The following is a 19794-nucleotide window of genomic DNA, read 5'->3' on the forward strand; positions in this document are numbered from 1 at the left end:
GGCTTCTAGTGATGCGTTTGTGTCCGGCTCACCAGACAACGGACCAATCAGCGTCGGTCATCTGTTATTTCACGTCTCTTTACAGCCTGAACGAGCGTCTGATTAACAGGATTTACACGTTCTTATTCTCTCCAGAGACATAAACCCCGACATATCCAACATGCCACGCAGCGATGACGGAGGCTCTCTTGCAAAAAGGATTTAGGCGCTGTTGTGTGGCATGATGGGATTATCCTGTCAAAGAGCATGACATCACTTAATCCCTGCTGAGCGCTTTGATCGCTTTTCTTTCTTTTGAAGAATTCAAACAAAGTCTGACAGTTTAATTTATTAACTTCTGCTGCAAAAGTTACATTTCAAAACTGAGTACTCGTCTGTGTTTTTTATATTTTGTCTTGGCGTTGCAGATTTATGTATATATAGTATAAAGTTAACTCTGCTAAACTCAGGTAACGTTAATGTGAACTAAAGAAAGGAACAAAGAGGATCTTACTATAAGCGTAATTCCTCCATCTACAGGAACGTAGATGACTTTGTAGCCCTGAACGTTGCCGTCAGCAGGACTCCAGTTCACGGTGAGAGTGGTGATGGTCGGGTTGGTCACCGTCATGGTTCCCACGCCGCCCAAAGGCACTGGGAGCGGGAAAGTAATAGTCGTTAAATTATTGTTGGCAAACTGTCTTGAATTTGTTATAATCAAAATATATTTTACACTCAAACAGCTGATGACATGAAGAGTCACTTACGTGTCTTTCCGTTCTCTGACTGGCGTTTCCCCTCCCTGGCCGGGTAGACCGGTAACACCGACACTTTGTACGGCGTGTCGGGCAGCAAGTTCCTGAGGATGATGTTGGTGGTTCCTGTAGGAACTTGTTCCTGTTTACACAGATTAATAATATAAAGTCGTTTGGATGGTTAGTTAGTCTGCCTGGTCTGGTTTTAAGTCCTCAGGGGTGTAAAGAAACAGTCTCACCATCTCCTCCGGGCCGCCAGCGGTCGGTACAAAGAAGACCTTGTAGAGGCGAACGGCTCCGTCAGCCGGGTCCCACTTCACCGCCAGAGAGGTCATGGTGGGGTCCATCACCCGCAGGTTCTTCACTCCTCCCAGTGGCCCTAAACAAGACAACCAAGGTTAGTCCTAATTAGTCTTAATGTTTTAACATTCTTTTTCAATTTCTAAATCGATGTTTTAATGCCAGAATCAATATATATTTGCTTCATCTGAGTCTATGTGGAGGTAGAAGGAAGTTACCGCTTTTATTGTTGTAGTCTGAGTAACGTGACGTTCCGTATCCGTCAACCAAAACAAACCGCAGCGAGCCGAAACGAGAAAGTATAAAACGTTGGAGGGTCAGCGTGGATACGACCTGCACCCTCACATGTTACATCCAGCGTGGTAAACACTACACATCCAGTAAAGGATGGAAACACTTTGGGTTTCACACATTGACAGGAAAAGCAGAGCTAGACAGAGCAGAGCTAAAGCTGCATGCTAACTTCTAAAAAAGGGTCAAAATATGTCCGAAATATATCCAAATATGTCTGAACAAAAGATGAAAAACGTTTGGGAAAAAAGTCAGAAAACAAGCCGAAATATGTCCAAAAAAAGATATAAAAAAAGACCGGAATATGTCAGAAAAAGGCATAAAAAATGCCAAAGTATGTCCGAAATATGGCCCAAAAAATGTCCAAAAAAAGGCCGATATATGTCTGAAAAATGCCTGAAAAATTTCCGAAAATGGCAGAAAAATGTCTGCAAAATATCTGAAAAAAATTTAAGTTACTCACTACTTGAGTAGTTTTTTACAAAATACTAAGATACTTAAACTAAATTTCCGTACGTCACAGTAAATGTACTATTTTGTGTTTATTTGTATGGACAACCCCATGATTAGTTGTCAGGGTGTGAAGGGATTTATCCTGTAAAAATTAAACTGGTTCACAACTTTAGTGCAGGTGAGTGTTGAGTCTTACTCGTCTTTCCGTTCTCAGACATCATCTTTCCCTCTCCGCTGGCGTAAACCGGCACCAGAGAGACGGTGTAGAGGGTGTCGGGCTGCAGGCTTCTCAGGAGGGTGTTGGTCGTTCCTGCAGACACGGTTTCCTGAGATCAACAACACATGACACAGATTAGCTGCTGACAGAAGACAGAGAAACAAGCATGCAACTAGAAACAACTACTGAGAGTTAGTGGTTACAATCAGCAGCGTTCAGTATGCCTTAGAGCAGTGCAGTTAAACTCTCCAGTCTAATTATGCTCCAACAGAAACAGACTGGTTGTACTGGGCAGGATGAGCACATTAAATCAGCTGCTATCAACATGCACACAACATTTATGGTGAAGCACATTTATGAGTCGACTTTAAAGGTTTAAAAGCTCCGGACGTGTTCAGACACAAAGAGGTGAATAGTTTATGCCAGCCGACAGGAAGTAGTCCTACCAGTCCTACCATGCTCTCTGCTCCTCCGGCGGCGGGAATGTAGATGACTTTGTACTCCTTCACTCGGCCGTCGGCGGGCTCCCAGCGTACGTTCAGGGTGGTCATGGTGGGGTTCAACACCTGCAGGTTCCTCACTCCACCCAGAGGCTCTGAGGCAGCACAGACAGACACAGGTGTTTCATCAGCAGAGTCACTTTATTTACTACACTTAAGATTTCTTTAGTTGATTAGTCGACTAAGATTTCTTTAGTCGATTAGTCGACTAGTCGGTCGTTTTGGTTTTAGTCGACTGAGTACTTGTACTATGGAGACATGAGTACACCTAATGTTGATACTGTTTTACTTGCAGTGAAGTATTTTTCTACTGGTTTTACTACTAGCAGCACAGTGGGATCTAGTATATTGTATTCTTTGTGATGTCCGACTCTTACTGGTTTGTCCTTCGCCACTGATGTCTCTACTGACGCCGTTGGGGTAGACGGCGGCCACGGTGACGGAGTACTGGGTGTCGGGCTCCAGCTTCTGCAGGACGACGCTGGTCTTCTTGCCTCCAACCTGCGTCTGTTCACAAGAAACATGTCAGCGGTGAGACTCACTGGATGAGACAGAAACCTTTTCTCTCTTCAGAGCGACGCGGTCGTTTATCAGCGCTGATCGACGAGCCGCTGACAAGTGAACAAGACCGTCACAGCCAATAGACAGAGTGATGTCACAGCACTCACACATGGTACTGATAGTCTGTGTCCTCAGATGAGAGGTTACTCAGTTTGAATAGAAAACGTTAGATGAAGAATAAAGAAGAATAGAAATATATGAATTCTCCAAATCTGTAATCACTTATCTCTGCTGTCATCGTTCAGTCTCCCCAAAACTAAACTGAACCTTGAACATGCAGAATAACTCGTAGCGTGTCATGTTCTGGAGACTGATGTGCAAACTATTTATATTATTTATAAATGAGTAAAGTATAAAAGTATTTCTCTGGAAGGGAATCCAAGAAGTAGGCCAACAAGCATTCAGTATATCATGAAGTGGATACGACACCGTAAACACGTTCATGGAGGGAGTAAACAGTTTGTCTGGTAGCTTACAGATAAATGACGTCACTTTGACATCAGTATTTCAGGACTTTTAATTTCCTTAAACATGTGACATTTTGTTTACGGGATGATCTTTTAATCATGAGGTAACTGAGCTGCTCATTTCACAACGCTGTATTCATCACAGAGGCCTCGTCATTATATACGTATTATTATTTTTTAACAACAAATCAAAGAATTTATACATCATTTATTCTATTTATGTTAAAACTAGTGGCAGCAGGACGGTGTTTATGGGATTGAGTCAGAATAAACTACAGTGTGTGTCACAGTGAGGCTCATTGATGTGTTCTGATGGAGCTCTATGGCTCAGAGGAATAATTAAATTTGTGTGATTGTCAAAAACATTACAGAAAAACTACCGGCCTGATGTTCATTAAACTTGGAGGAAGGGTGTAACATGGGTCAAGGATGAAACCATTAAATGTTGGAGCAGATCCGAATCACAGGGCGGATGCACACATTGTTTTTCACTTGGCGGAGGTCTGCGGTCTCCGAGTGTCCTTCTAGTTCTTCATATTTTCATCTCAGTGGGTGTCCGGTGTGATTTATTTATTATCATGTGAGTTACAGGAAGACTACCTCTGTCTACAGCAGGCTTAAAAGAAACTGTAGTTTTCCATCATATTTGTTCCCAGAGTGGACATTCAGTGTTTTCTACATTTTCCCTGAGACCCTGAACTCATCCTGCACAAACAAACATCCCGTCTGGTTTGACTGATGTCAAAAACAACGAGGCTGCAGACGACAATACGCCACCAGATGCTCTCCGTCTACACGTGTGACGTGGCGAGGGGGGATCAGAGATCCATTAGACATGACATCATGATTCCAGCCTGTCACTTTTGTTTGGGCGAGCGCTGTCATAACATCTCAACAGACACAATAAAAATGTGTAACTCGCTAAAATTCTTTTCATACGACCCCGCTCTTTCCTTTCAAGCCGTTTCCAACGCTAATCACGGTCGAGTCACCGCGCAGGAATGCGAGCTTGGCGGCAAGAGTCCTCTAACTGTCCACAAACGCTGTCATAAACCAAACGTCAAAATGTGACGAAGGAGCTCAGAACGGCGAGAAATTTCTCCCGCAGAGCGCTGCAGGAGTTCTGCTGAGGAGGCGAATGGCCAGATTTTGAATCCAATAAATACAATGTGTTTTGGCGATTTCAGCTCCCTGATTTATTGAATGTTTTGTTGTCAAACATCTCAGCTGTGACTTGATGATAATGATCATCATCGTGAGTCACAGCGGAGATGTTTGAGGAGGATTTCTAATCGCAGTCCATCAATCCAGGGATTTATTTTTTTAAGGAAAAATGTGTTTTGCGAACACGTTCTTACTCCCAACTCATCAGATACCGCCGTTTGGTCAGTAACCCTCGTCATCGGAGACCGACGCACGGAGGCACCCTTTATCGACAGTATGTGACGAACCGGGCTTTCAACTAACTCCGATGTAAACCCAACCGTGGCGTTATTCACATGCAGTTTGGGTCAAGTCATAGTCAAGTCAGCACACTGACACACTGACAGCTGTTGTTGCCTGTTGGGCTGCAGTTTGCCATGTTATGATTGGAGCATATTGTTTTATGCTAAATGCAGTACCTTTGAGGGTTTCTGGATCAATATCTGTCATTGATTTGTGTTGTTAATTGATTTACAATAATAAATATATACATACATTTGACTAAAAGCAGCATATTTGTCCACTCCCATGTTGTTAAGAGTATTAAGTACTTGATAAATCTCCCTTTAAGGTACATTTTGAACAGATTAAAAATGTGTGATTAACTATGGACAATCATGCGATTAATCGCGATTAAATATTTTAATCAATTGACAGCCCTAGTTTTAATGTGTTATGTATCTGTATATACATGTGTAAAGGCCTTTACGGGGGCGTGACGAATAAACAACACGAAAATGCTAAATATTCACCTGCAAATATTATCAGTCTAGGGCTTTTATTGTGAAAGGTAAGGACAGAAGGAGTGGATCTGGTCTGCGCCGCCTTTGTCGAGGTTTAAAGGAGTAATAAAGTTTGCCGTCTTGGTTCAGACTCCATGTTGTCGTTTCATAAATATAGATGCAACTCAACTCGTTCAGCACAACGTGATCGACTTCGTTCCAAACATTATTATGTTGCTTTTTCGCCACAAAATATTCACGTTCTGTGTAAAAGTACTCGTGACAAAAACAATGATTTAAAAAAAAAAATATATTGACGAATGAATTACTTTTATGAAATAAATGCCGCCGGTGTTTAAAGGCCTTTAGCTGATTCATTGTTTTTCAAATAGACTAGTTGTCCTCTTCCTTAAAAACACAAATACAGCTGTGACTTGAAGAAGTACTGATTGTGAGGTTACTGGGAACAAGTTTAAAAACACCACACAGACGCCTCCCAAAAACATTTGTGTGCTTAGGCGGTCTCTCCAGATAATATTTCTTTAAAGGTGTCAGCCATGTTGTGGCCTTTAACTCCAAAGAGCATCCGTGTTATCTTAGTCTGACTGTTTTTAAAACAATATTTTACCTACAAAGCAAACACACGCTCCACTTTCTTTCACTTTTAAACATTATCTAGAGAATATTCAGCCAACATCTGATGTAGAAGTGAAATATTGTGAGTTTTGGCAGGAAAAAAAGGTTAATTTGTCCAAGAAGATCCCAGAGAGCGGAGACACAAGAGAACGTAAAAACTACTCTCATTATCTTAACAATAAGTGCTTTAAGTGTACTTTAAGATTACTGCCGATACTTGTGTACTTTTACATGAACACAAGTTAAATTGTAGGACTTTTAGGTGTAATGGAGTGCTTCTTCCACCACTGGTACCCTGTGTTATAAATCCATAAAAGAGACATCAACATCCATCTTTTGACAGTGTTCGGTCCTGATTTATTCAACTGTTTTTTTTGCATTCATCTCTAAATAATCACTCAAACATTCCTTACTTCAATTAATCTATTCTATAAAAATGCAAATAATCCTTTTAGCTTCTTTCCCTGCAGAGTTTTAAGTCTTTTTTTCTATTTTAGACATCTTGAAAGTGTATCAAGAGGGAGAGAAGACTTCAAACTGTTCATAATTGATTTGTTTCTATAATATGTGCGCTGGGACTCGTATTGCAGACAGATTCTGACAGATTTAAAGCTTCCCATCACGTTGAGATATCAGTCGGTTTGTCTCTAAAGCATGTTGGAGACGTTCCCGCCGGTCAAAGAGCAGCTACACCCCAAAAAAAGTCGAACAAAACATCAGTTTGTCGGACCGTATCAGGGAATTCAGTCGTATTGTTCCTCTAATCCTGCACAGACAGACGATGCGTTCACAGCTGCGTGGTGACGGGAGAGAGGGATTTGTTTTCTGGTAAACCTCAAATTTGACTTTGGAGCTAAAGGTTGTAAAAACTTAGATAAACATATTAGAAATCTCTGCAGTGACTCTATTGTTCAACATCAGCGGCGCAGCTCCAGCTTTCCTCTCTGGATGATATGAACAGCCAAGTGGTTATGTGTGTTTTTAGGAAGTTTTAGGTGTTAGGGCAGTCTAGGAACATTGATTTCTACATTTATCTTCCCAAACTTCGCCTGTTTCTTGTGGTCTTTTAATATTGTTTTAAATGCATATATATTCCTCTGCAAAGCATTTTTAACTGCCTTTGTGTTTGAAAGGTGCATTATGAATACTTGGTGCAGATAAAAAAAACAAATAATTACATCCAGTATTGTTTTTTCTCTTCCTGTTTTTCTCTAATTTGTTTACATGGGACAAATCTATGGTGTTATCGTATGCCGATGACAGCACTGTATTTTTATCCAAAAATTTAACATGTTGTTTTAAATACTGAAAAAAAGAGCAGTGAACTTACTGAGAGAGGCTCGCCTCCAGTGGCGGGTTTATAAGTGATCTTGTAATTCTGGACGGCGCCGGGGGCGGCGTCCCACTTCACCGCTAGCGAGGAGGTGGTGGCGTTGAAAACCCTCAAGTTTCGAGGAGGCTGAGCGGGCACTGGGAGCACACAGAGATAAATCCAGTTAGATAAACAGAAACATTAGTGTAGTTCTGTGTTGGATTAGCGATGGTGATGATGATGGTGAGGGTGATGATGATGATGATGATGATGATGGTGATCTCGCAGGTAACAAAAGCTGCAAGGGTGAATTTTTAGGATGGAAGCAGCTAAACAGGAGCAGCAGTTTGTAGCTGGAGGTCAGTAAATTCTCATTCAGTGTCGTTTATCTCAACAGTTCAACAACTATTGAGCTGTTTGTGCCGTCAAATTCCAAAATGTCCCCTCAGCATTTGGGATATATAGTAACAAATAACCAGTGTTGGAATGTAACTAAGTGCACTTACTCAAGTACTGCACTTAAGTACAATTTTGAGGTACTTGTATTTTACTTTAGTATTTCCATTTATTATAAAAACAGAAAAATATACTATTCTTTATCACTTTAAAAATACATTTGAGGAGACACTTTAACAAATGTTAGTATTGTACCTTTGGATAGGCTCAACAAATAAATAACAATTAAAAAGTTACAAGTTACTAAAATCTGGTTGATTAAGATGAATTAAAAGTTCACTGAGCCTCAATCACACAGCAGAAACACTGTACAATAATGCAACAACATGCAACAACATGGACGTGATGATGCTGATAAAGGATGACATGATGATGTTACAATGTGGGATGAAAACAAAAATGTTACGATGACAAAACGGTGAAGGATGGAGAACAAAAACAAAGTGATGATGGTGGAATTAAAACAATCATTCACGAGGAAGGCGGTCTGTGGAGGACGACACGTTACAGGTCGACTTTCACACACTTTTTGCATTTAAAGCTCTGAGTCTATGTTCACACCACAATCTACTGCAACGTCTACTGAGAAGCAAAGCTGGGAGGAAAAAAATCCACAAACATTCTTGTAAAACGATACTGATTCATAAATATTTTTGTATAAATAAATTGATAAATAAATACATAGTTTTAGATAGATATTAAATATTGAGAACAGAACCCACTAAAATAAAAATAAACGAATAAATAAATAAATGAATGACTCAATAAATAAATAAATGTGTCATAACATGCAGCAAAAATAATATTCAAAATAAATGTAGCCATTAATTAATTGATAAAATGTGACATAAATGGCTATATCTGTTTTAATTTGCTTCTTTATTTGTATTAATTCCCTTATTTATTTACTCTTCTGTCTGTTTAATTTTCCCTTTAATTTATTCATGTGATTATTTTTATTATTTTTTAAATGTATTATATTATTATTATTATTTTATTTTTTTTCTTTGTTATATGTATGAACATACAATCAAATTTTCCATTAAAGAAAAGTTACAAAAATGTTTGTGTATGCCGTATCAATTATAAATTAGACTTCTAAAAAATTCAGAATCGGCCAAGAAAATTGCAATCGGTGCATCTCTAGTTTTAACCAACAGATAGAAGTGTTTTCTGTCTTCGTGGTCAGGTATTATTTTACTTCTCTGAAGAAACATAACGATGAAAAGATAAAAAGCGAGCCTTGGCCAACGTTTCTTTGGTTGCAGAATATCAACAAACATCTAACGACTGAGTTGCTTGTGGTGTGAACGTACAAATGAAATACACATTCATGCAGCTAAGAGAGAAAAAGTGTGCTTCCGTCAACACTCTCCGTTATCGTCCACATTACCATTCAACACTAAACAATGAACATTACAATGAAAAGGAACCTGTCCTTTTCAGGTGACAACATACCAAGTGGAGCCGTTAACACTAGAAAGAGACGTCGAGAAAACAACATCGTTATTATTATTATTATTATTATTAAGTCAGATGCATCTGTGAATGTAACATGTGATGGTTGGGGTTATTTTGGGTGCTTACATGTGCGCTCTTTTCCCATCAGGTCCTCGCTCTCCGACTCGTCGGGGTAGATGGCCGTGACGGTGACGGAGTACTCCGTGTCGGGGTCCAAGTCCGGCAGGACGTGGGAGGTCTCGAAGCTATTCAGGATGGCCTGGTGACGGAGACAGGACGAGGAGGAGAAGAAGAAGAAGAAGAAAATGATGCAAGACAAAGAAGAAGAAGAAGAAGAAGAAGAAGAAGAAGAAGAAGAAGAATTAGAAAAAGAAGAAGAAGAAGAAGAATAACAAGTAGTAGAAGAAGAAGAAGAAGAAGAAGAAGAAGAAAAAAGATGAAGAAGAAAAAGACGACAAAGAAAAAGAAGAAGAAGAAAGACGAAGACGATGAAGAAGAAGAAAAAACGATGGAGAAAAAGATGAAGAAGAAAAAAGACGACAATGAAGAAGAAAATAGACGAAGAAAAAAGACGAAGAAGAAAGACGAAGAGGAAGACGAAGAAGAAGAAGAAGAAGAAGAAGAAGAAGAAGAAAATGAAGAAGAAGGAGAAAGACGACAAAGAAAAAGAAGAAGAAGCCAGAGAAGGAAGACAAAGAACAAGAAGAAGAAGAAGAAGAAGAAGAATGTTAACAGTCTGTTCTTTTACAGTAATAGTAATATAAATGTGGAGCCACCAGTAATCCAGGTAGTAATATATGATAAACTATATTTTAATTGTGTAGTTCAGGACCACAGAACCATCTGAGAACCATCTGAGAACCATCTGAGAACCAGAGACTGTATAAGAGTGGACGTCGTCACTGTGACGTCACCCACCGGTTGGTGGATTGTTGTTTTATCTGAGACGAGAAGCATTAAGCAGCGTTTTCATCAGCCCATAAACAAAGTGGAATAATTATAAATTCCTTGCTGAACTCAGACGGTAATAAATAAACCTGGTATGGATTTCATTCACACATGTTTGTGCTGAAGAAGTATTCGCTGGGTGGGGGAGCAGAACGTGGGCCCAAAAACTAACTTAGAGAGCCAAACTATAACAAGAAGGAAACAAAGAGAGCATTATTGTTGCTGCAGAAGTCTTGGCGAACGCAGTAACGGAGTTTTGTGAGGCATGTCAGTTTCAGGGATCTGTGAAACCACAACGGATCATTGTTGTGATCGTCGTCTTTACTACAGTTAATAAGACAAAATCTTAAATGACAGCTCCCCAGTTTCATGTAAACTAAACCATACACAGTTTCATAATCCTGACTTAATGGACCCGGGCTTCATGTTAAAGAGGCTGGACTGTTGGACGGGTTAAACCTGGACTAGTGTGGAGTTGTACCTGCAGCAGAGAAAACCCTGCTCAGAGGTGGAGGTAACTCAAACCAGATGTTGAGTGTCGCTGCAGGCAGACGGTGCTGTCCAACCACAGCTCATTTACATATTTAAAGAAGAAGAACTTTACCGGAGTGTTTATCCAGCTGCTGAAGATGCTTTTACGATAACAAAGAGAAAAACAAATCCAGATTCAAGTCCCGTCCTGGCTGAGTAACTTACAGACTTGGGGTCCTGCTCCCCCTTCTTAGTCCAGCCGATGCGGTAGAGGGCCACGTCGGGGGCCCCGTGCTCCCAGGTGGTTCTGAACGAGGTCTGGGTCACTTCAGAGAACTGCAGGTTTTTGGGGGCGGGAACAACATCTGTTCACACAGACAGAAACAGAGATGGAGATGGTGATTACCAGCAGGGCTGACAGATGAGGCAGCATCATGTGTGTAGCTGACTGCACACTGTAGGACAATCAGATGTGTTTGGATTGGTGTTTGTTTGCATGTGAGAGCGTATGTGTGGTCTTAGCCCAGAGTGAATTAATAACTGATTACAGCTCTATTTATTAATGTTTTTTCTAAGTAAAAAGTTCAATGGCATATTTAGCAGTTTTTAACTATTTTGTTAAAAGACGTGTAAACCGCTATGCATGCACTCTATACTGCATGTTACACCATACTTACCAACATTGAGACCTCGAAAAGAGAAAACCACAGTGAAGGTCTGTCAGAGACTTTGTTAATAAGTACACTGCAACAGTATTTATGTTAAATAGGACTACTTTTAATTTGACTTTTAATTCTCAGTAAAGAAAACTGAATAATTCTCCCTCTGGTGTGAACTTTGCCCCCTGCTTCAGTATTTATTTCTCTTAGTTCTCTCCATTTCTCTGTCCGTCTCTCACTGAAGGTCCTTTCAGACACAACGTGACGATGCCACCGCTGACCTCTGAATCCCGTTATTTCTAATGGCAAGCGCTACGCCATGACAGCTTTTCACTGCATCGAGCAAAGTCCAACTTTGGGCGCTGCGTCGCGAGCATTTCTTCCACCGGGAAACAACACTTGGTGTGGCTGTATTGTCGTCCGGATGGAAACAGTAAGGTTTATACTGGCTGTGCAGCGCCAGAAACCGGTTGAGATAACGAAAATGAAAAAAAAAGTTGTTTGGAGAATTGTGACCCCGGCAGGAAGCCGGGAGAGGACGATGAAAAACGGGAGTCTTCCGGGAAAATCGGGAGGGTTGGCAAGTATGTGTTAAACAGTTAGCATGCTGTCAATGTTAGCTAAATATGCCGTCCTTGTCACCTAGAAAAGAGAGCACTAGAGGTACATTATACAGATTTACGTACATAAAACTAAAGTGTATGCACACGAGGCGTAAGGCCGGTGAGGTGATAGACTTGCTTTTTAACCACGCATAAGTGTTGCGTTGCTACTGGGGGCCCTGAACGCCCAGTGGAGCTGCCCGGTGTAGACTGTGTTCCCACTGAGCAACTCTGAGGTGTGAATGTGTCAGAGGAACAAAAAGCAGATTCAGACCTGTGATGGCAGATTGGAGCATCGGGGATCCGGGTCCCTCGTCGTAGAACGGGGTGACGGCCACGTCGTACTCAGTCTGGGAGAGGAGGCTGGACAGGTCCAGCGTGGTGATGTCACCGTTGACTTCGTCCTGCCGGTGAAAGATGGAATATTTTGATCTAAGGCTGCACAATCCTCCAATTTTGTTTTTCTAGTCAGAGAAAATGTTCTTATCTGCATCAGAAACACACCGTGGCAGACCGCTGTAATGCATCATGTTTCCATAGCGCCACATATCAGTTCACATATCAGGGAAATGCCATCAGATGTCGTTCAAATGTGCATGTTTTCGTCTACATTTTGTCGCAGTTGCACCAATGTGTTAGGAATTTATGACAGTTTCAGGTCAAACTTACAAGAGTTTGGCAGAGCTTTAAGATTTTAAAACTCCTAGCCTTCTGAGACGTACTCCTTCCTGGAGGAGACGCCGGCTGAGGTGATGTGATCAAAAGCTCCAGAAGAGCCATTAAATGGACCTTGAGGTGAAGTCGTTTTCGCCAAGAATGAATGTTGCACTGCTTCCTTGTTAGCTCGATTTTTCTTGGCAAAGCAAGTGGTAGGAATTCTGAGATACAGACGCTGTAATTCATGGTAAGAAAAAGACCAGTTGGCCGTGGTATATGCAGGATATTAACACGTTTTTATTTGTTATAAATCAGCAGCTCTACTGAAGTTATTATATGATTCAGAGGGTTTTTTGAAAGACTATTTTTATGTATAATATATTGACTAAGATGAGCAGCCAGAGATAAATAAAACTGTGTATTTGGAAGGTCAGGGAATATCAGGGCAAAGCTTTGGAGTATAAAACGCTGAGTCATGTCTCCTCAGTGGAGTTTTCCATTTCAGGGGAGAGCTCAGTAAAGTAAGCAGCAGCAGCAGCAGAGGAAAAAAACCTCAGCAGGCATGAATCCAACGTGTGGACTTCTTCTACAGAGACTTCAGCAGTAATCCTTAAGAGGAGCTGAGCTGCTGCGTGTCATCCATCACAGCTTTCTGGAAAACCAGGTGTCCACCAATGGCACCTCCGGCTGCCGATTCATCCCGGACTGTTTGTCCTCCGCTGACATCCGAAGTGAGAAATTATGAGGCCGGAGCGGTGCTGGGATGATCCGAGGCCCGAGCCAGCGCCGCTCTGCCAGCAGACGGCTTCTCTCATAAAAGATCAGCCAACAGAGAACGAGCTGCTGGAAGTCCGGACTCGGTCACCACTTGGAAGATATCACTGCCGACTAAAGCTGACGAAGCTCTCGGAGAGTTTTACTGTCTGAAGCCTGAACTTAACAAACAATACGAACATTTTCAAACAAATCCAGCAGCAACTGATAGCTGCCAATAGAAAAGGTCACAGCTCTTCATCCCCGCTGATATCAACTGATGCTGCTCAGGATTCACAGATTCCAAACCAACAAACCTACACAATCTAAAGATTTACCTGCAAGCAGGGTTTGAAATTAAACCTTTTTCACTTCCTGACACTGTGGCAGGTGAGTATTTTATCTGCCACTTTTGAAATCTCTGCGCTAAATGAAGGAATAACATTTTAGATCTAATGTCATTCAATGTTCAATATATTTTACATGAAAAAACATTATATACATGGTAAATTACAGTGTTCCAATTACACCGTAGCTTCCGAGAGAAACCTTTTTTGTGGGGAGGGAGGGTAGTGTACTTAGTACTGTACTGCTGATTTAAACACAGATTTGTTGTTCACAGTGTCGCATTATCAGGTAAAAATAGGGTGCGTCCCTTCAGGTTTAGTAGCAGTAGCGCCATGCTTTTGAGCGCTTTTTTCTCTCCGCCGTGTCTCCGGTCCCAAACAAACTGAAACATGATACAGCGTGCATTTCCCGTTGCGTCATTGTGCATGCGTAACTGTCGGAAAGCATCAATAAAGAGGAATCGATAGTCACGGAGGCATGAGATGCCAAGGTGTTACAGCCGCCGGCTGTATTTATGTGTATTTATGTTGTTAGTAAACTGTGTACAGGTAATATGGTGTGGCTAAAGTAATGGAGAGTGAGAGCTCTTGCTTTTCTGAGGATCTATGTTGATAGGTGCTGTTTCCGTTGGCTGGCTTTCGATGACGGCACTGCTGCGGATTGGCTGAGGACGGCGAGTTGGGCTATTTAGCTTCCGGGATAACACAGCTCATATGGGGTTGATGGCTGTCGGGTGTTTGCTTCGATCCTCCTCGCCAAACCAACCCTTTCATCAGCGTTTGTAGCGTGTACTTGTAAACTGTGTGTGTGCAGCAATAAATATTAATTGTTGCATTTCATTCATCGTTTCTCCTTGTCTTTATGTTGCGTTTCCACATCCCTAAACTGGGGCGCAACATAAATTGGGGGCTCGTCCGGGATCTGAACCCGGGACCTCTCGCAATTAGACAGCTAGGAACCGATTCTCAACAGAAAGGGAGGGAGTTCAGTTTTACCTCCTTCAGGTCTCCCTCCTCTGGCTTGTAGGTGATCATGTACTTGATGACGGATCCAGGAGCAGCGTCCCAGGTGAGCTTCATGAAGCTGTGAGTGACATCAGTGATAGTCAGGGCGCCGGCACTAGGTACAGGCACTGAGGAAGGACAGGGAATAGACATTTAAAAAAACATAGTTACTGAAGAATAAAAACAGTTACCATCCCAACACCACAGCCAGTATGTTAGTGAAGACATTAAAAGATGCTGACTGAAGAGCTGAAAAACAGACAGCAGCTCGGTTTTAAGTGCATCTGTTTTCTATCTAGAATATAAACTCTGCAGGATGAGGGAGATGTGATCCAGCTCTTATAAAATAACTGCAGGATGTAAACATAATGCAGTGAACAAAACATGACAATTATTGCTCCAAAACATTCCACTAATTGTGTTGTAGCTAGACAAACAATTTCCTGAATTAGAGATGGGAATTAATACGATTTTATCAATACGATTCCATTATTGATTCCTGATATTGATAATAAATCTGGGCATTAGTAGTTGTAATTATATATTATCAGCTGCTTAGAGCTAGTGTTAAGAAGTTATTCAGGTCATAATTCCCTCTCTATTATTTATTATTATGAAAACATTTACTTCAAACAACTGGATTTATTCAGGTTTCTCACCAAAAACTACATTTTACATTATAAAATGTACCTTTGCTCATGTGAAGTACAGGATAGAATCAGTTAAGCATCACTTACAGGTGACTCCTGTCCCCTCCAGAGGATCGCTGGCAGCCTCTCCATGCAGAGCATAAAGTGAGATGGAGTACGCTGTGTTGGGGATCAGCTTCTCCAGCTGGATGGCAGTCACATCTCCTCCAACACGAACCTACAGAGGGATAGAACAGGACTGGTAAGAAAGAGACCTAGAAGTTAGCAGAGCTCCCACTTCCTCTCTGTTACGTTGGTTTGGTACAAAGGAGCACAGAATTTACAAGCATCTCATCTATTAATAAACTTCAAACTACGTCCCATGTTGAAAACGAAACCTCACAAGTTGCATTTGAGGGCGGTGTTACTTTACCTCCTGCTCCAGCTGAGGCTCGGTGGCGTTGATGGATTTGTACAGCAGCATGTAGCCTGTGGCTCCGTCGGCCTCGTCCCAGCTCACCTTCATGGTGCTCGAGGTCTCGTCGTAAACCATCATGTTCGTCACTGCTGACAGCGGCACTGAGAGCGAAGAAACACACAGTCAGAGCGAGGAAAGGCTTAATGGATCACATTCAGTTTAATATCTTATTGTCTAATAATCGTCGCCATCTTGGTTTTTGGCCGTCAACATCTTGGTTTTGGGCCGTCACCATCTTGGTTTTTGGCCGTCACCATCTTGGTTTTTGGCCGTCAGCATCTTAGTTTTGGGTCATCACCATCTTGGTTTTTGGCCGTTGGCATCTTGGTTTTTGGCCGTCAGCATCTTGGTTTTGGGTCATCACCATCTTGGTTTTTGGCCGTTGGCATCTTGGTTTTTGGCCGTCACCATCTTGGTTTTTGGCTGTCACATCTTGGTTTTTGGCCGTCACCATCTTGGTTTTGGGTCGTCACCATCTTGGTTTTTGGCCGTCACCATCTTGGTTTTTGGCCGTCAGCATCTTGGTTTTGGGTCATCACCATCTTGGTTTTTGGCCGTTGGCATCTTGGTTTTTGGCCGTCACCATCTTGGTTTATGGCTGTCACATCTTGGTTTTTGGTCATCACCATCTTGGTTTTTGGCCGTCACCATCTTGGTTTTTGGCCGTCGGCATCTTGGTTTTTGGCCGTCACATCTTGGTTTTTGGCTGTCATATCTTGGTTTTTGGTCGTCACCATCTTGGTTTTTGGCCGTCACCATCTTGGTTTTTGGCCGTTGGCATCTTGGTTTTTGGCCGTCACCATCTTGGTTTTGGGCCGTCACCATCTTGGTTTTTGGCCTTCACCATCTTGGTTTTTGGCCGTCGCCATCTTGGTTTTTGGGCCGTCACCATCTTGGTTTTTGGTCGTCACCATCTTGGTTTTTGGCCGTCACCATCTTGGTTTTTGTCCGTCACCATCTTGGTTTTGGGCCGCCACCATCTTGGTTTTTGGCCGTCACCATCTTGGTTTTTGGCCGTTGCCATCTTGGTTTCATCACCTTGGTTTTTTGTTTTAATAATATAAATCCAATGCTTTGATGTCATTAAAAAGTAAAAGTATCTGAAGAAGACTAAGAGCAACAACTGGCAATTCTTTGGACCAAATGACTGTTTTATATTTTATATTTTGTGGAGGTTTTGGCACAGAAAAATGAGAATGATACAAACAGGTGAGCAACGTCAATCTCAGAATGTCCCAAAGAGACCATAAAGTCTTTGACATGCAGAATATTTGTTGTTATCACATGTCCGGTACGGGTTTCTGATGTTTTATTTCTGAGCTTTTTTTTTGAGAGATTTCTGCTGGAGATATTTGATTCCTCGGATGCTAAAACAAGGTTTGCAACAGAGCTTTTATATATGAGAATATGTCAAAGACAGACAGGGAAAGTATTACTAAAAGGAAATATAATAACTGTGGTGGTGCACTGTTTTGTCCTATTTTTAAAATCCAAATTCAGGCACTCACAAGAAAAATAATGTGTCTCCCTTATGATAGAAAATAAAAATCTATAAATACTGTATAAAGGATGTAGTTTAGCACAATAAGTCCTACCTCCTGACTGTTGGAGTTCAGCCTCCAGCCTTTATGTTTGAGTCACACTGACAGACTCCAGCCTGCTTTCAGGAGGACATTATGACCTAGCTGAGTGTTGGTTTTAAATAAATGAAGCCACAGTGATCTAACGGCCGCTGGTGGGACCTAAGAACAATCACCAACTGTTTCATGACAGTGGGAAACAGCTCATTGTCAAAATCACTTGCACATTTAATAACAAATAAAGCGAACATTAAAGGACAAACGAGCAAATAAAAGCACTCAGAGCCGAGCACTCAACACGCTGTTAAATTATAATCAGTTTATTAGATACGCAAAGACCGCGGCCCCGATAAATCACCCTTCAACTGTTGACTCAAAGTGGTTCCCACTTCGCCCGCCACAGCTTAGCATCAGCTCACACTATTGCATCATGGGACGTTGTGTTTGTGTTTTCTGCCTCAGATCAGATGCTAAATATATACGTTGTATAAACAGAGAGCGGGGGGGGGGGGGGGGGGCGAGTAAACACGTTACATGGATGTGTGTGAAACCGGATAATGAGCAGTTGTTTATGTCACAAACCATACGGAAGAAACAAAAAACGCTTTGCCACAACACGCCGATGATGCTCTCCGCCTTTAAAGCTCCTCTTTGATCACGTCTGTCGCCTCAACCGGTGTCTTGGGAAAAACCAAAGGACGTCCAACATGAGGAAGAGGAACATGAGGGGAAAAAAGAGGAAGAGGAAACACTTACAGGTGGTCTTGGTGCCCCTCAGAGGCTCGCTGCTCATCTCGTTGACCACGGAGTAGACATTGACGAGGTACTCGGTGAGGGAGTTCAGGCCTTCCAGCACTACGGTGTTCACCGAGCCGTCGACCATCACCTGAAACGATAAAGGACGGGTTATTACACCGTGGACAGTAGCGTTCCCACTGGGACTCAAACAGGCAACCCTTCACTAAGCCACTCCGCCCTTGACTACTGTTGCTAGGCCTGTCAAGCTTTCACACCCGACATGTCAATATGGCGTGTTCAATGATGTCAGTGAGAGATATTCCAGAGGAAATAACAGCAGATTTCTGGAATAAAACAGAAATTTATAAAAACTGATTTTGTGGGATCTAATGAATGCTTGCAGACCCCTGCAGAACAGATTTCAGCAGAAATATATGTTTGACCAATGAAATCCTTTGTTCCAACAGATCTCAGTCATTCTGCATAATAATCAGCCATGTGCTTCTGTTTGTTAGACGCAGAGTGTGTATTTTCTGGGGCCTTGTAACAATGGACGTTTGTTGTTGTTTTTTGTTTTGTTTTTTCATATATTTAAAAATAAATATAAAATAAATAAAAAATTAATGCAAAAATAAATGAATAGATAAAGAAAAAAATACATAAATTCAAGAATCAATAAAAATAAATACATAAAAAAATTAAAAAATAAAAAGGAAAATTAAACAGAAGTTAAATAAATGAGGGAATTTATACAAAAATAAATAGATAAAAAATAAATGCAAAAATAAATAAATAAATAAAAAACTAATAAAATAAATACATAAATAAATAAAAGGGAAAATTAAACAGAAGCTAAATAAATGAGGGAATTAACACAAAAATATTTTTGCTACATTTAATGACATATTTTAGTAATTTATTTATTCATTAATTTTTTCTTTATTTTGGCAGGTTCCGTCCTCCGTACTTAACGTCACATTGACAGATAAAAACTCAGGAGGAAGCAGCAGAAGTAGGTAGTTTCATATATTTTAACTTTGGTAGAAAACAAAGTCAGTGGAGTGACAGATGTTTCCCGAGAGAGAAGTTGCTGTCACTTTTCAATGCTTTATGGATCAAAAATAAAATCTTCTAATGACCAAATCAGGCAAACGAAAAAATAAACTCTCATCAAAGAGGATTTTGTTTCAGAAAACTGGGAATGAAATTTAAAGCTGCGGTTTGTCAGTTCGTCAGTAAATGATGATGATGATGTCATTCTGATATCTGAGAAAGTTAAAGGTTTGGATGACCGTCGCTGGTCGGGTCTCTCATCATCAGGATCTGTCGCTCAGGTCCAGCTCGCTCTCCTATGATTACAGTCTGGTAAACAGAGACTAGCGTGCTGCGTTCATGTGCCGGTGGGAACGTGGGGACTTCCATCCTGGCTGCTAAACAGCGTCACATTCCTGAAGCGGTCTGCTGGAAAATCAAACCCAGAAGAGAAAACGACAAAACCAACAGAAAGAAAGCTGCAGCCTCTCGAGCTGGTGGGAAAATATGTTTATTATCTTATCGAGTCTGTGATTGATTAAGTTCAACATGTTTCCAAATCAAGTTTAGTTTTTCTTGATT

The 19794-nt window shown here is 41.3% G+C and overlaps 1 protein-coding gene across 7 annotated transcripts in view; it reads right to left on the reverse strand.

Moving 5' to 3' along the window:
* col12a1b (collagen, type XII, alpha 1b) overlaps window positions 1–19794 on the reverse strand; it is a 139780-nt gene that overhangs the window by 69749 nt on the left and 50237 nt on the right. For 4 of the 7 annotated variants that reach the window (XM_037750790.1, XM_037750788.1, XM_037750792.1 and 1 more), the window contains 15 exons: window positions 18199–18328; window positions 15818–15963; window positions 15493–15622; window positions 14747–14883; window positions 12268–12397; window positions 10958–11097; window positions 9440–9572; window positions 9311–9328; window positions 7415–7554; window positions 2873–3002; window positions 2451–2590; window positions 1975–2104; window positions 974–1113; window positions 747–876; window positions 494–633 (listed from right to left, as the gene is read on the reverse strand). In XM_037750790.1, coding sequence (XP_037606718.1) covers window positions 494–633; window positions 747–876; window positions 974–1113; window positions 1975–2104; window positions 2451–2590; window positions 2873–3002; window positions 7415–7554; window positions 9311–9328; window positions 9440–9572; window positions 10958–11097; window positions 12268–12397; window positions 14747–14883; window positions 15493–15622; window positions 15818–15963; window positions 18199–18328 — 1914 coding nt within the window. The remainder of the gene's footprint in view (window positions 1–493; window positions 634–746; window positions 877–973; window positions 1114–1974; window positions 2105–2450; window positions 2591–2872; window positions 3003–7414; window positions 7555–9310; window positions 9329–9439; window positions 9573–10957; window positions 11098–12267; window positions 12398–14746; window positions 14884–15492; window positions 15623–15817; window positions 15964–18198; window positions 18329–19794) is intronic. The other 3 variants (XM_037750791.1, XM_037750795.1, XM_037750793.1) reach the window with 2 other exon arrangements.

The sequence above is a fragment of the Sebastes umbrosus genome, chromosome 18 (assembly GCF_015220745.1).
Source record: "Sebastes umbrosus isolate fSebUmb1 chromosome 18, fSebUmb1.pri, whole genome shotgun sequence".
NCBI classification, from domain to species: domain Eukaryota; kingdom Metazoa; phylum Chordata; class Actinopteri; order Perciformes; family Sebastidae; genus Sebastes; species Sebastes umbrosus.